At 40.8% G+C, this 16,574-nt stretch overlaps 2 protein-coding genes across 3 annotated transcripts; one reads left to right on the top strand and one right to left on the bottom strand.

The window, feature by feature from the left end:
- The first annotated feature begins 564 nt into the window (after window positions 1-564).
- cwc25 (CWC25 spliceosome associated protein) lies at window positions 565-3,664 on the top strand. Its single transcript, XM_087800670.1, has 9 exons — window positions 565-704; window positions 975-1,147; window positions 1,222-1,458; window positions 1,539-1,608; window positions 1,689-1,840; window positions 2,208-2,265; window positions 2,338-2,522; window positions 2,593-2,760; window positions 2,838-3,664. The coding sequence occupies exons 1-9, from the start codon at window positions 687-689 to the stop codon at window positions 2,947-2,949; spliced, it is 1,173 nt and encodes a 390-aa protein (XP_087656796.1). The 5' UTR covers window positions 565-686; the 3' UTR covers window positions 2,950-3,664.
- A 1,621-nt stretch (window positions 3,665-5,285) lies between these two features.
- Window positions 5,286-16,538, bottom strand: LOC148088865 (polycomb complex protein BMI-1-like). 2 transcript variants are annotated; one of them, XM_087800858.1, is made up of 9 exons: window positions 16,415-16,538; window positions 13,447-13,575; window positions 12,091-12,187; window positions 11,935-11,990; window positions 11,724-11,853; window positions 9,226-9,265; window positions 9,059-9,151; window positions 7,725-7,805; window positions 5,286-6,397 (listed from the first exon to the last, which is right to left on the bottom strand). In XM_087800858.1, exons 2-9 carry the CDS (start codon window positions 13,562-13,564, stop codon window positions 6,014-6,016), a joined length of 999 nt encoding a protein of 332 aa, XP_087656984.1. In that variant the 5' UTR covers window positions 13,565-13,575; window positions 16,415-16,538; the 3' UTR covers window positions 5,286-6,013. The 2 variants fall into 2 exon arrangements, with proteins under 2 accessions (XP_087656984.1, XP_087656976.1); XM_087800850.1 differs by lacking the exon at window positions 16,415-16,538 and adding an exon at window positions 14,105-14,716.
- Between the last annotated feature and the right edge of the window lie 36 nt (window positions 16,539-16,574).

The following is a 16,574-nucleotide window of genomic DNA, read 5'->3' as shown; positions in this document are numbered from 1 at the left end:
GACACCCTGGACAGGACGCCAGTCTGTCGCAGGGCAAACAAAGACAGACAACATTCACACACACACTCTAAGGACACGTTCTCAATCAACCTCTGTATGTTTTTGGACTGTGGGAGGAAACCGGAGTAAACCCACGCAACACGGTGAGAACATACAAACTCCCCACAGAAAGGTCACAAGTTGGCTCGACCTGGAATCGTACCAGCAACCTTCTTACTGTGAGGCGTAAATTAAAATCCATAAATAATATCTCATAATCTACATGATACAGATCTACATAGAAATAAAAACCCCATAATCGGACATATCTTGGTTTATTAAATCAAATTTTGGCAAATTGTAACAGCAAACAATGAGTTGTGTTTGTACACAAAAAAATGTAACAACATTTTTGTGAATCTTTCTCTCGTGAAAGCAATTCATAGGAAGAAAGTAATGATTTGTAGTTGCTAACTTGCAAAAACTCGTTGAAATAGGAATTTCCGATTGACTTGAATGCATCACGGACAAGACCGGAAAAGGAATGCACTGTGCAGGAAATGCGTCATAAGTGTTTTCCTTGACGGCACGGTAGCTAGCTCTCTAGCTAACAGTGGTCGTTTCTTTCTTTTTTAACGAGGGTAATAGAGCCAAAACACAATTTTATTGATATTCTTTGCTTGCCTGGAAAAGGATAATCATTCAAGATGGGGGGCGGAGACTTGGTAAGTTTAATAAAAACGTTTTTTGAACACCTATTTGTTACGATAGTGCTGGATTCTATATTACTATTTGGGGTTTGTTTACTTACTTACGATCTGACTTATAAGTTGTACTTTTTGTCGGCTGAATTAATTGTTGGTTGATTTTATGTTTAATGGTTCGACTTCTTTTTTTAAATCAACCGTGTTTCTTCAACCATTCTCCTTGCTTTAATATAACCTGCTTATTCTGGTTTGGGTTCCTGATGCAACTGTCTTCCTCTTCCCTTACAGAACCTCAAAAAGAGCTGGCATCCCCAGACTATGAAAAATATTGAGCGTGTTTGGAAAGCTGAACAGAAGCATGAATCTGAATGCAAGAAAATTGAGGAGCTCCAAAAAGAGTTGAAAAATGAGCGAGCCAGAGAAGAAATGACCAGATATGCAGAGGCATCGGGCGCCATCAAGTCAGTCGGCATAAAAGAAGCTGCGCCTGCTTTGAGATGTGTGTATTCAAACCATTTTTTCTTTTGTTCAACAGAAAGAAGGATGATCGCCTAGACTGGATGTACCAAGGAGCTGCTGGCCAGGTCTCAAGAGATGAATACCTTCTTGGACGTCCCATTGACAAGCAGGTCACCGACCAATATGAGGAGCCAGAGAGTGGTCCTTCGGCAGAAACTGGCCTTCTACCTGGTTCTATTTTTAACCAAACCACCAATGCCTCTACCTTGGATATGGCAGCCAAGATCAGGGAGGATCCGCTGTTCCAGATCCGGTGGGTTAAAAAAAAGGAACTTTGCAACATTCAAAGGCAAATAATTCATATCTAACATTCGTTGCTTTTCTAATCTATAGGAAACGAGAAGAGGAAAAGAAGAGAGAAGTCCTTAGTAATCCAGTGAAGATGAAGAAAATCAAAGAAATGGTCATTAGATAATAGATTTCTATATATAATCCTCAGAATTTGACATTTATTAACTGTTATTTATTTATTTTTGTTCATAGCTACGTCAAAATCTGGACAAGAAAGACAAGAAAAAGAAGAGGAAGAAGGACAAGAAGGAAAAGAAAGGAGACAAGGACAGAAAAAAGGAAAAGAAGCACAAAAAGAGGAGATCTAGTTCAAGCTCAGAGGACGAGGATGAGAGAAAACACAAGTATGATGTTCATTTTGTATGACTGTACAATTTTGCTGGTGGTTTTTGTTATTGTTTGCTCTACTGCTCTAATTAACAGATGGTGTTTTTTCTTTGAAAAATACAATCTTCACCTGTTTGTGCAGAACCTTATGATGCTAGTTTTGTCTTTTCATTTTTTGAATTTCAATGAATCGACACATAAGAAGATAAATACTCTCAGTATGGAACGTGAAATAACTGAAACATTTCTCTTTGATCCACCAACTCCTCTGTCAGTTTGAAAATATTGTTTTGTATTGATCGAAAAAGTTACTATTAATGCAAAAAAAGCCACTTTTGTTTTGTGCAGCTGTTGAATCCAGCAAATAACAATCGATCTTCTCAGGTCCAGCGAGGATTCCCACACACATAAACCTCATCGTGTTCCAGGTTACGGTCTACAGGTCAGCACACAGCAGAGAAAACTCTTTATTTTTTACATGGATGTATTTCAAAACGTCTCTCTGGACTCGCAGCTACCCGCAGGCAAACAGTACGAGTCCTCGGGGCGACGTGACCGAAGCCGCAGTCGCTCCCCTCAAAGGAAGGAGAACCACAACCACCACAACTCGTCCTCACACAGAAGTGACAAGAGTGTCCGTCAGGCATCACGCAGCCCTAAGAAAGAAACCTTCCAGCGGTATAGAGGCAACGTCTCTAGGTAGGACCCGGTTTAAGTAGTTCAAATAGTCAAATGTTCTCTTGTTAATGTAGCCTGACCTTTGCTGTAGAAAACTCACGGGTGACGAGCTGGAGCAGCGGAGGAGGGCGATGATGGAACAGGCCAAGGAACGCGACGAAGAGCGAGAGAACAACGTGAAGAGGTACAAGCGGCAAGACGAGCAGGAGAGGCAGCGAGAGCAGAACGTCAAGCGCGAGCGACACGCCGGTTTCATCCAGTAAGTTGACCGGAACCAGATCCATCGGGGGGTCGACTCGGTTGCTGGTACTAGAAGTAACCCGTTGTTTTTCACAGTGACGTGCAGTTGCAGAGTGCCGCCTGCTCCTCCCTAGAAGACAGAGTGAAGAGGAACATCCACTCTATCCAGAGGACGGCAGCATCTTCAGATAACTTCATGAGGAGATGAGTCTTCACAGTCCGGACTGGAAGAGTTAGATGCTCGAAATAAAGGTTCTCCAGTCACGTATCCACGTCCCACGGTGGGATTTTTACCTTTTATTGTGTTGCTTTTATTTTGATCGAGGATGATGTCTTCAAATGTCTGGATTTGAACTCTGTAAAGTGTACATATATATTTTGTTAATAGTCACAGCCTCACATATTCTCAAATGTTTTGTGATTCACTAAACTTTTCATCATGTATCGGAATAAAAGCATCTTGTCCTCATGTGCGGTAACAAAGCTAATAACAGAGCTGTTTTTTTTAATGATCGTTTTTCGATTCTTTTTATTTTTATTGTATTTACAATTACTCTGCAAATATTGATGGCAATTTCTATTGCAATCAAACTTCGGGCAAAAAGGAATGAAATCCCTGAAGATCCCAGCAATGACTGAGGACGGCAGGATACAGTTGACTCGACTCGACTGTTTGGACATATTTTGCTTATAAAAAAAAAACAATTCTGCAATGTCATAGTCAGGTACTCGGACGAGACAAACGCATTCTTGTTCCTACAGAATCACAGCATGTATCGTTGTCTGTGAATTATGCATCATATCGCTAGATTCTTGACAATACAAATCCCTTGTTTTGTATAATTTGTGTTTGTATAGTGAGTGTTTGCTTGTAGATGAGGCAGCACCAGACAAGTGGAATAAAAGACTAACTCTTGACGAAAGTATTAGCTGCACCTTATGTGTCGTCATTAACAGATGTCACTTTTGGTTGATTAGAATTAAATAGTTGCCCAAAACCAAATTATGCAGAAAAGAGTGCCATTTAGTAGGCACTGAAAATGCAGCCCTAATAGGGTTAGAAAATAACAAAAAAAACTCTGTATTTAACAATTTATTTTGTGCTAAAATGACTAAATAGAAGTAAGGTTTTAGGTTTAGATTTTTCTCCTTTCATTTGTCCTCTTGTTACTCCCTGACAATGTTCAATGGACAGCATTTGACTACTTTAAGTTCCCAGTTGCTCTCACAACCCTTGTCAGGACCTACGCCCTGGACATCCAGCTCTGTGTGACTCCACCAGAGAACACCACAGCAAGGCATCACTTCAAAGTACAAATGATCTCCCTTTTGGCCTTCAACGTGGCCAAGGGTTAATTGGTGGACCCTCGTTTTCATTCTTTAATGTTTTTTGTTTTTTTGAGCAACCTTTTCAATAAAACCTTTCGACTACTTTGTTAAAGCGCCATCCACGTTTATACAGTCTTCGGGGCCTGTGGATAGGTGGTTGGTTGAGATGACCTACAGTCAGAGCCTAACATGGATGACCTCGGAATGTTCACCACAACTCAAGCCAAGCCAGTACAGAACCATCTCCATTGTCGAGGGGAAGCTGTAGGACCACCGCTTCAGAACACATTCCAATGGTCTCCGAGAAGCCTGTGAAGAGTCGAGGCAGTTGGTATGATAGCACTGTCATAAGGTTTCTGGCTTCAGGTGTTTTTTTTTAAGATTATTTCAGCGACTTTCAAAACGTATCACAGATTTATACATAAGGAAGGACACAGGAGAAAGTCTACTCTTTCTTGCAGGCTATACGAGAGGTCGGTCGCCAAGTCTCGCACAAAAATCCGGCAAATCCCAAAAGATGTGAAGGGAAATCAATTGCCGATCGATGGCGCCTATATTTCTTGATTTCGAGGGAATCCGCCAGCGCATCCTGAACTGGACACGTGATAGGCTGGTTCGTGAGGCATGGAATGCCAACAACAACAAAGTCCTCTACACGTGCTTTGACACCGTAAGACATGGGCCCACCCAACGCCATTGTTCCGTGGACTGGTTAAATGTCTCTTTACTAGGCCCAATGTTCAGATAGTAACAAGTAAATACTATTCATTATAAGGAAAAAAAAAACGGGTTACAACAAGATGCGTTGCATCAATGTTTGATTGTATGCCGACGATGGTGTTCTGTACGTATGTGTCTCCTAGCTTTTTTAGACCATGTGCGACTTTATGTTTAAGCATTGTTTATATGGAAAGATGACTTTGAAACAGAAGTCGTTTTTTGTGCCGCAAGACACATGACTCACTAATGGCATCTAGGGAGTGAACCTAGGATTAACCGGGGGCAAAACACCTAAAAAGGGTGCCACCAATAATGTATAACCCCACAGAGTAATCGGTGAATGAATCGAGGGGTTTCAACATCCAGTCCTACACAACAGGTCTGCCACCGTTTACTCGTTCATTCAGTATATATTGAAAACTTACATCGTTTACATTCACAACACAACACGTACAAATATAGAGTGGCCCCTTGTTTTAAGAAAAGTACACCAAGTGGGTTAGAATCCTAGAAAGTAAACATTTTATTGACCTAAAACATGCACGTATGGCTGATGAAGTATCAGATGGTCGAACATAAACAGAATGAAGGAACTGATGGAACTGATGGAACAGCAGCCAGATTTTTTTTCAAGATCGCGTACAAAGAGTCTGTTGGCGAAAAACGTGCCCGTGTGCGCCCCCCTCTGGTCAGTTTTGTGATGTTTGTGGAAAGTGCATTAGCAGTTGTATGAGTGTTCACGTACACTGGACATCAATACAGCAGTTACCAAAATGACCAAAGACAAGATGTTTCTATTTTCTTTAACATCCAACTTCAGCAGTGTTTTTTTCTTTTGATTCCATTATTTTTTTTCAGCTTATCGGAGGTGGAACTGGAAACGACGTAGATGATAGCGACTGCATGAGTGATACAAAACCGTTACAATATCTTGTATAAAAGATAAGTTTATACATATTCACACTCGCATGCTCACTTTAGATACAGACTTTACAGTTTGTATGTGTGCACCATTCTAGTCTAACACACTTATACACACACACACACACTCACACACACACACACACACACACACACATACACTCAGGGTCCATTTTGGCTGCACCTCAGTTTTCCTGAAGACAACTTTCACCCGTCCTTCAGGTGGAAGTCTACAGCCTGGCCTGTAGTTCTCTTCAAGACAGGGGCAACTCCAACATTGTCCTCCCTGGTCACATGATGTGTTAGGTCGCGGGAGGCAAACTGCTTTTCTCGCCGCCTCCCCGGGCCTCCTCTTTGCTGACGGCAGCGCTCGTGCCGTTGACAGTCACCTTCCGCGTGGCCACGCCCTGCTTGGAGGCCAGAGTCTGCCGCGGAGCGTTGCCGGGCGCCGGGGTACCGTTTGAGCTTTGGACGGAGGAGGGGAGGCTGTGATGGGCGGGGCTGGACTGCGAGGACGCCCGGGGCGGCTGACCGGCGGCGGGGCTGTGGACCTTGTCGCTGTGCGAGTCGCTCTCCGACGTCGGGCTGGTGTTGACCCCGTCTGAGTGTTGCTGGGCGGCGGACTGAGATGCCTTCCGGCGCTTTCGGTTGGGTTTAACCAAATACTGAAGTGGGATGGGACCGGTCTGAAGGGAGTTAAAACAATATATCACATGTTATATTACAAAATGTCCCCTTTTTGTGAATCTTCTACAGCCATAAAAACTACATAAATACTGGTAATCTCTATTAAAATAGTTAAAGTGATGAAACATTGTTACATTATCAGCACCACAAGTACAGAACTCTTGAATGTATAATCAATCTGTGTAACTGTAAGGAACTGATTCAATGAAACCTCCCATCATTTCTTAAGCCAAGAGCGCCATCTACTGAACAATGACCATGAGAACGGATATTCATTTCTGAAAGATGAATGCCTAAATAAGTAACAAATATGATCATACATAACTACATGTTATATGTTTGTTATTTAATTAAGTAATTAAATACAGTATGTTAAGATTGTGTACTCAAGTAGCAACTCTCGGTGTAAAACTGACAAAAATTAAACTTATAATGTAATGAATTGCCCATTTTTGTTCGTATGAAAAGATGACATTATTTTCATTGCTCTGCTTTCACAACCAGACGTAAACTATTATTGCAACAGAAAATGTGTGGAATAGTAAATTAAAAACTAAAATGCTAATTATTTCAGAAAAAAATCCAATTTTCCTTTTTGAAATGTGTAGAAGAAAACAAATTGTATGCCAAATATCTATTGAGGTCAATAGATTTCTTATGAAAGTTAAGTAGGTTGTAAATGATTTGATGACTTAACGTAATTAAATTGACACATAAAATAGAGGTGGAAAAGTACGTTAGATAACTAAAAAGGTGAATAAGGAAGTTATTAACACTAGTGCACTACATTTCTAAATGATCACTTTTATGGTTTCGATCCGACTTTCATGAGGGCCACATTAACACAGGCGAGAGACTGCATGTGGCCCAGCAGCCACACTTTAATCGGTTGATCTGCAGCTCAGATATCAGATTTAAATGTATTCTCTTACATTTTGAGCAACTATTACAAGGAAATCATGATTTAAAAGCCAACAGCGCCATCTCATGAGAGAGGAACTGCAGAGCCCTTTCAAAACAAACAATTACACAGCCAACTCAGAGTTTTAAGGATCTGGGGAAATGCGAGTTCTTCTACAAGAGCGGGTCAGAATTCTCACTGCAGAGTTTTGTATGAACTGCAGGTGAGACAGCTCATTCTTGTTTAGACACCAAAATAAACTGTTACAATAGTCTAAACTAAACGAGAAGACACAATTAAAAAAAAAATTCTCCAAAGAGACTACTATAAGAGTTCTTCTATAATCCAACATTAACATTTCAGCAAATTACATTTGCTTTTATGAGCATTAAATGGTTTTATTGGAAATTTGAAAAAAAACTCACTCGTCTCCACTCGTAGAAGTAAGCAATATCCATCAGCGTGTAGTAATCCTTCAAGGGCTCGTCGCCGTACAACACCTCCACCTGTAAAATAACACACAGATTCAGGATCTTGTGTTGCTCTTCATTTCTGAGAGTCAACGTGAATTATTGATGATCCCTGAACAGGACAAACCGTGGTGGATTGTGGGTCAGTATGAATACCACTTTGTCAAATACATTCAATATTTCAACACAAAAGTATTGATTACGTACACGTTTGGCAGACCTCCAGATCGGCAGAAAATAAATACTTCCGAGACCTTTTCGTCTTCGTACATTTTTGTCGCCGCGGTACATTTGGCGATGGTTACCGTGACAACCTTCAAACTGTGTTCAATAACATCACTCTGCAAATGATTCACAGTGACTTCTTATCGCCTGATGAATTGATTCTATTCATTTATGTTCAACTGATGTCTCTCAAAAATATCTTGGACCTCTATTGTATCATTAGTGTTTGTACAAAACTATTTTAATTAAAATATTTACATTAGAAAATGTGCTTAAGCTCTGCCCCCTGAAAAAACTGTTTTTCTCAAGGTAAAATCCTGTTCACCATAACCACACCCACTATGCTGTGATTGGTCAAGTGTCCTGGTTTGTCACTGCGTATCATCGATCCCGGAGGTCACCACCTCTAAGGGGACTCGTTGTATAAACAAAGCGGGACATGATTACAGCTGGCTGGAGGAGTGACATGACATTTTCATACCGTTATCACTACATTACGCACATCTCAGTAAAGACGCGATGCCAGGATTTCGGAAAAATGCTAAATCGCAAAAACCTACTTCCCATTCAAAGACAGAGTTAAAGTGATAGTTCAACGAAAATTCCAACTCATTTTCTACTCCCCCTCACGTCGACTAAGAGTTGAGATTATTTTCAGAGTAATCCGTCCCTTCTTAGAGTCAACAAGTCTTTATTTTAAGCTCATTTGTAGCAGAAGCTTAAAGGCTAACATGCTACACAAACAGGAGGTACTCTGGGTAAATATCGTCAGCGCTTCCAGTGCAGACATTTTTTGCTTGAAACTCTCAAAACGAAAGAAGACTGCGAGTGAATCTTGGGTGAACGACAACATAAACATATCATTGTCAGCCAAAATCTAAAGAGAAATCAAAAGGTTGCACTTTAAGAGCAACTTCAACATCTTTCCTACGATGGATCCTTGACATTTGAACTGAGACCCATTCCGACAACCAAATCCAACGACTGAAACATTAGAACTACATGTGATTTCATGGTGTGAAGATAAAAACTCGGGGCTCATCACGACATGTTGCTGCTCTGACCCTGTAACTGCTGGGAATGTCCAACTTGCTTCGGAGGAACTTGGCCAAGTGCAAGACGGACATGGCTGCCGGACATTGTAGGAAGCGTTTGGACTGCAGAAGAGAGAGAAGGCGGAGTGAGAGATCACAGGAGCTTTTTCTCCGGGAGTAGATGGAGTAGAACCTACCTTGTCTCCGTCCACCTCCGTACGCTGCCGCTCGTTATTTCTGCGGAAACAAAAGCAGATGGAAAGTTTGTTTGTGACACAATTATTTAACATGTTTCAAATCACAATCATTTCATTTTGTTATGTAAAGGGACCATTTATTTTGTGACAGTCATATTTTCTTTGTCACTCATACGAATAGTTTCAACTGCTGGTCATCTTTGTATCTTCATCTTCAAGTATTTCTTCACAATGTTATCTGGTCAGAAAGTTAGGCTTACAAACTTAAAAAGGAAGTTTGTCTTGTAGCCATTTTGTGCGACGTTTGTTTGTCGGAATGACAGACGACGTCCATGAACATTAAAGACAAATTAATTTGGAGAAATGGGGGTGTCCCCTGCATCTCGCCCTATGAAACTGGGATAGGCTCCAGTATCCCGGCGACCCCCAAAAGGGATAAAGCGGTAGAAAATGAATGAATGGATGAATGAATTTTAAATCATCTTTAACTAATTTATATTGCCTTGCATAAGCTCAGACAACATCAGGTTATTATCATAAGTAAGTAACTAAAGGTTATTTGTAAAGCGTCTCTCTAGACCAGGGTCACAAAGCGCAAACAATATACAGTCAAAAAATATACTTTAAAAGGCCAAGAAACATAAAAACGAGACCCAGATAATCAGGGAAAAGCCTGCATGAATAAAAGTGCCTTCAAATGTTTCTTGAAGGAGTCAGTAGATCATCAAACACAGAGAGAGAGGAAGATCGTTCCAAAGCTTAGGAGCAACAGCCTGGAAGGATTTCTCTCCTTTGGTCCTGAAGCGTGTTCAGGAACCATCAGTAGATTCTGATCCACAGACCTCAGAAGGTCTGACCATGAATAGTTCTGAAAGTAAGAACCAGAACTTTAAAGTTGATCCTGAAAGAAACTGGAAGCCAGTGAAGAGTTTTAAGGATCGGAGAAATGCGAGTTCTTCTACTAGAGCAGCTCAGAATTCTCACCGCAGAGTTTTGTTTTAACTGCAGGCGAGACAGATTCTTCTTGTTTAGACACCAAAATGAAATGTTACAATAGTCTAAACGAAAAGACACAAACACTTGGATTTCAGCTCCAACACGGTTGTGACATAATTTTCAAATAGGCCAATTAGACTGCACGATGGGGCACTGGTTGGCGTGATCGCCTCACAGCAAAGTGGTTGTGTGTCTTTTGTGTGCCCTGCGACAGAAACTGGTGTCCTGTCCAGGGTGTCCCCTGCCTCTCGCCCAATGAAACTGGAATAGGCTGCAGTCCCCCTGAAACCCCATATGGGATAAAACAAAGTGCAAACAACCAAACAATAAAATTGCTGAGCTAAATAAAACAACACTTTAATAGAATAAACGTCAAATAAAAAGGACATTTATTGTCTTCCCTGCTTCAAAAATAATTTGATTTTGCAAATAATTGTAAATCAAACAAACTTACAATATTATTATATTAGAACAACACAAATGGAATCCAATAAACCAGTTAGAATCTGCTTAACACAAGCTACCTAGTGAAAATACACGATACCAATGCATCCTCACTATAATGTGACCAGTGTACAGTAATTTCTCAGTGAAACCACTGGTCACTGAGATCGATGAAACCAACGGCCCTTGTCATTTTCCCTCCATCTTTTAGATTCAAGTCAACCGAGACATATTTTAATTCATGATTAGTAAGGCTGCACAATATATTGAAAAAATATCGATATCACGATATTGGCACGTGCGATATGCATATCGAAAACATGTGCGATAATTTATAAATGTTTATTGTAAAAATCAAGCATTTCTTAAATGTGCACTTTGACCAATCAGTGCCACGTTCTATAAAGTTGTCAATTTGTACTTCTATGTCTTGTTGTTGTTAACGTCTTCGTTTGTCTTCGAGCTGTGCAGCACAGCTTGATAGGCTCAGTTGCTATGGCGACGGGTCTTGCTGGCGCACTGACTTATGATCTACTAAAACACTAGTGATCCAGTCACTCATCTCTTTCAACCTCCTTTGCTAAAGCAACATATTGTAAGAACTTTTCATCTCGTCTCAGTTGTTTTCTTATAAGTTTGTGGAACTTGCAAACAATTGTAAACCTGTCCGTCTTCGTTGTTAGCGTCAGGTCATTTATAAACTGTTATGTGTGCGTGTACAAGGAGGTGGATTTATTATTGATTCGGTGATATCGCGACGTGCCGGCGGCTCCTCTCTGATGTCGCCCAGTTTCGCAGGAAACCGATGCTAGTCCCGGGAGACTGAGCGTTTTAAGTGAGATTTTTCTACGATCATGTCGGCACCGAAGTGCGTAAATATCGTATCGTTTTCCTTCTCTAAACTCCCTGACCTCAACTACAGTACTGGAGGCTGGGCGTGCACGCGGCCAGATTTTTATGTGAAAGAAATAATATATCTCATTAATATCGAATATCGCAATAATTTCCAATATCGTGCAGCCCTAGTGAAGAGGGAACCGTTTGACGAAGACACTCACTTTTTCCTTTCGTAAAACTGTATGGACAAGCTGATGATCTCGTCCTCGGCTATGTTGAACGTCTCCACCACCTCTCCGGGCTCCAACTCACGATTCTCAGAGTAGAAATTCCGTCTTCGCTTCATTTCATCTGGACGTAAGAAGATGAAGAAATCGTCTTAAAAAAAGGTCGTCGACCACTAGTTATTGGCTGGAAGTCAACTCAACTTACCTTTGAACAGACCCGGAACAAGTTTGTAAACAATATCTTGGAGAGTCTTGTCCGCTCTAAAAAAAAAAAAAGACATTTCAAAATCAACAACAAAAATGACAGTTAAGTACTTTATTATCTTAAGCATGTGTGATTCCAAACTTTTCCACACTGTACCTTATGCTGAGCTGCGGACAAGTCTTGTGAACCTGAACGTCACACCGGGGACAGAATTTGTTGGTCTCCAAGAAAGCGACAATGCATGTTTTGCAAACTGGAACAGAGGGAAAGACATGACATGTCGGGTAAGTTACTCAAGTCACTTAAAATAGTAACTTAGTTACAATACTAGTTTCCTCTTTTCGAAAGTAACTTGTGGTATTTTCAGTTACTAATTACTTGTAGGTTTAGTGTAGGATCAGTGTAAGTGTGGATGCCGTGTTTAATCAATTTTCGACAAAAGGTAATACATTAAAACAAATAAACTCATCATTTCTGTGGCCAATTTTTGAGAGTCTCAACAGGCCATTACAACCCCACCCCCAAGGAACTTAAACACAAGTCACGTATTCTTAATTTTACTAAAAAATAGAACTAAGTGCAGACAACAGTGAACTAATCCAACCAAAAATGTAAACTTCATTAAAATCAGGAAAAACTGAGTGTTTTCTCTGTGTTACATTTTTTTTTAAATTTAACTGCTACAGTGTTCAGTTATGGCGTTTCTTGTTTTGATTTAAAATACCACAAGTTCGTAAACGCACCAAAGCAATCCCATCGTCATTAAACACATCATTGCTGTGAGCAAATACAGTTTCTTACAGTCTTTACTTCATCCATGCATCCATGCATTTATTGTTTATTCATTTTAAAAGAGTAATAACAAATGTATATCCATTCATCATCGTGTATAAATAAAAATAGCCCTTTAGACAAAGTGATTCGTTACAGCACTTGTTACCGCAGAAACTAACATAGTTACTCAGTCCTAACACTGCTAGTTAGTCCTCGCTTCCAAACAGAATATAAACAAGAAAAGAAAATACACAACTGCCGATGAAAGTACAACGTAAAATGTTGTCATTTGCAGGTGATGGGTTGCTTTTGTGAAACATTATTAAGCTCATTTTTAAGAGCTCAGTAGGTGAAGAAGTGGTTCAGATACAGAGAGTGACGGACAGAGTATCATGAATATGTGCCAGTGGTGTCAGGTATGAATCAGTGACATACAAAAACATAAAGCTTTCTTATACGGAAATTATGTTTCAGATGAAAAAAAAAAGGGTAAAAAAAATGGAAAAGGGAAATAGAAAAGGAATGAAATGATCTTAATGTCATTGTGATCTGTGTAATACTTTAAATGTGATTTAAAAACAGTATAAACAACATTTGTTTCACAAGCTTAAGCAATATTTGTGTGATCAAGTTGCACATTGCAGTTAAGATGATCAGAAGAGATCTGGTTCCGACCCAAACAAGCCTACTTCATTTGCATCTGGGGTCACAAAAATGCTCAATAACACAGAAACTCACACGAGTGGAGACACTCCACGATGGTCGTGGCGTCCACCAAGTACCCAGAACACAGTGGACATGTGAGGTGTGGGTTCAGGTCTGTGATCTTGATTCGGTTCGGCTGCATTTTATCCATCTTGGACAGATCTGGAGAGGAGAAGACTGGATCAACCATGAGGCTGTAGAAAAAAAACATCTATGTTCGGACAGTGGGGTCCACGGGTGGGTTTTCTAGTGGGTCAGTGGTTCTCCTCGCAGAACAATGTCTGCGGATCGTCCTTGGACCGGAGCTCGTGAAGCCACAACAAAGGGAAAAGAGACCCGACACGAACCGGAGTCCGTTTGACGGATCTGAGAGGGGGAGACACGGTGTGGGCCGGAACAATACGGTGTCGGGTCACGGCCTCGTCCCGGGCATCAGCTCTGCGGTCCAGCGGGGCAACAAAGAGCAGCTCCGAACCGAACCTTTCCAGCCCGAAACACCGATCGGTGGGAGTTCGTGCAAAAGCCCCAGAAAGGGGGTAAAAAAGCCCTGGTACACAAAGCAGCCATCTTAAATCCACTGACAGGCTGCATCAGGCGAACAAGAGGCTGAAAATGTGACACCGTGCACGGCGAGAGACACGGATACGAACCGCGGCGTGAAGCCACGATACAGAACCGAATCTTTCCTTACCTGCTGTGACATGAAAGTCCACTTTCTCCTCCCGGGAAGGATTCAGGTGAATTATTTGAACGGAGTTTGCAGCAGCGCCAGAAAATGGCTTTTTTTTTTTTTTTTTTTTCAGCCCGGCGGAGGGACTGCCCATTTCGGGTCACGTGATATTATTTTGTCGCCTCGTTGACGGGGCACGCAGGGTGTCCACGACCGGGTGCAGGCCCCACGCACTCCCACGCAGCGGTCCCGCCGACACCGGCTCGGATGCGACCTTTTTTTTTACTGAGATCCTTGTCCAGTATTTTCATTTAGAATGGCTCCAAGGTTTCGGAGCAGGTTGGTTTGATTGCTTCTGTCTGGCATCGAATGGTGGAGAGTAGAGGCCCTGAAGGCCTCACGGGCCCCTCACTACATTACTGCCACAGACAAGGCCCCAACTCCTCGCTCTTTGTCACTGTTTATTCTAAAGAAAGAAGGACTTCTGGTGACCAAAGATGAAAGCAATGTTTATGTTTGGATGATCAAAATCCTAGATATAAAGCAATTGGACACTTTATTTCGAGATGTTTGTAATTATTTATATATAATACCTATGTATAGATATATCTATATATGTATGGCCATAAAAAGGAATCTTAGTTAATCATTAATCTTAGTTGGCACATTTGTTTCCTTTCAGTCATGCCTTTTGTTTAAATTAGAACTATATATATATATATATATATATATATATATTATATTATATATACATTTTTTTCATGTGTTTGAAATCCAAATATTGGTGGGGTCATTTGCCTCAGTTCATGCATTTGAGTCATATCATCTAAAAAGCATAAGGTGGAAAATGTCATTTTTTACACCACAATTTTTTGTTTTTTTGTATTTTTGCTCACGGGTGTCAAACTATTTGTGTTGACTAAAAAGGAAAACAACAGTCTTGACCCTTTTTTTATGTAACCTGGCATATAATAATAAATCGGTCAAATGTTGAATCCCTACTATTTTGTAAAGCCAAGATATACATTTGATTCAAATTAAAGTGTATGGTGCAGTTTGAATTACTATTATTTCTGACATTTCGATGTGCAGACTATCTCCTTTCAATTTAAAGGTGATAGTTCACACAAAATTCAACCTTTGCTCATTTTCTACTCGCCCTTTTGTCAACAAGGAGTTGGGATTAATTTTTTATTTTAGTATTATAGGCAAAAATTTAAGTTCATTTTAAAGTAGCGACTGGAGCTCAGTTGTCTTCGTCTTCATCTTCCTTAAAAAAAATACACTTAAAAACATCCAAATACCTCCATGCAGCTCGTCTGCAACGACCATCTTGTATTGAAGCCTCGACATTAGGAATTGTTCTGAAATAACTTAAATAAATCTGTATATTTTAAGTTTGTTTGTAGTGGTAGTGATCAGTCCCTGAGCTCCTGTCTCATTGAAACACATTGCCACTGACACCGATGGCCTGTCAGCGTCCACTGAAAACAATCTTAAAATATAGACTTATTTCATTTATTCCGGAACAATTTCTCATGTCAAGGCTTCAATACAAGATGGACGTTACAGACGAGAAGTATGGAGGTATTTTGGTGTTTTTAAGTGAGTTATTTTGGACCAAGATAAGGACTATTGATGGTTCCATGCACACGGTTCAGGACCAGAGGAGAGAAATCCTTCCAGGATGTTGCTACTAAGCTTTGGAACGATCTTCCTCTCTCTTTGTGTTTGATGGATCTACTGACTCCTTCAAGAAACATTTTAAGACGTTTTTATTTGTGCAGACTTATCCTTGATTTTCTGGAACTCCTGTTGTGTTACCAGTTTTATCTTGACCTTTAAAGTATATATTTTATTGAGTATTGTTTGGATTGTTTAAGCGCTTTGTGACCCTGGTCTGGAAAAGCGCTATACAAATAAAAATTACTTACTTACTTACAACTGAGCTCTAGTGGCTACATTAAAATAAACAAAACATTTTTTGTCTATAAATCTAAAAAGGAACATATTAGTCTAAAAAAATAATCCCAACCCGGTCGGCATTAGGGTGAGTAGAAAATGAGTAAAGTTCAGGTGAACTAACTCTTCAGGTCTGAAGAAGAAACGAATAATGATTTCCCTCGGACAGATGTTGAAGAGAACCTCCTGTAGTACTCCACACCACCTGCTGTGGGCGCTGTTGGCTGCCAGATGTAGCACCGTCGCCATCTTGACGAGACCGTGAACGCAGCGCTGACAACAACCGAATCACGATGGGACTCAGTGGAAGCTCGTCCCTGTAGCTCTTGCTTTTTAAAAATAAAAAAGGAACAAGAAAACCCCGCATACCAGAAGGGACAGCGGTCGTCAGAGGAGTCCGCGCCGGGTTGTCTCCGAGGGCGTCTCTCTAACCCGATGGCCGGCTAGCTGCTCGCTGGCTCCACCGCGGCCTGCTCGGGAGGAGGAGGGAAGGGTGGTGACGGCCACCGACTCCCGGCGACACGGCTAT

The sequence above is a fragment of the Callionymus lyra genome, chromosome 1, assembly GCF_982586985.1.
Source record: "Callionymus lyra chromosome 1, fCalLyr1.hap1.1, whole genome shotgun sequence".
Lineage (NCBI taxonomy): Eukaryota > Metazoa > Chordata > Actinopteri > Syngnathiformes > Callionymidae > Callionymus > Callionymus lyra.
The sequence above is the reverse complement of the archived record's forward strand: the minus strand, read 5'-3'. Positions and strand labels throughout refer to the sequence as shown.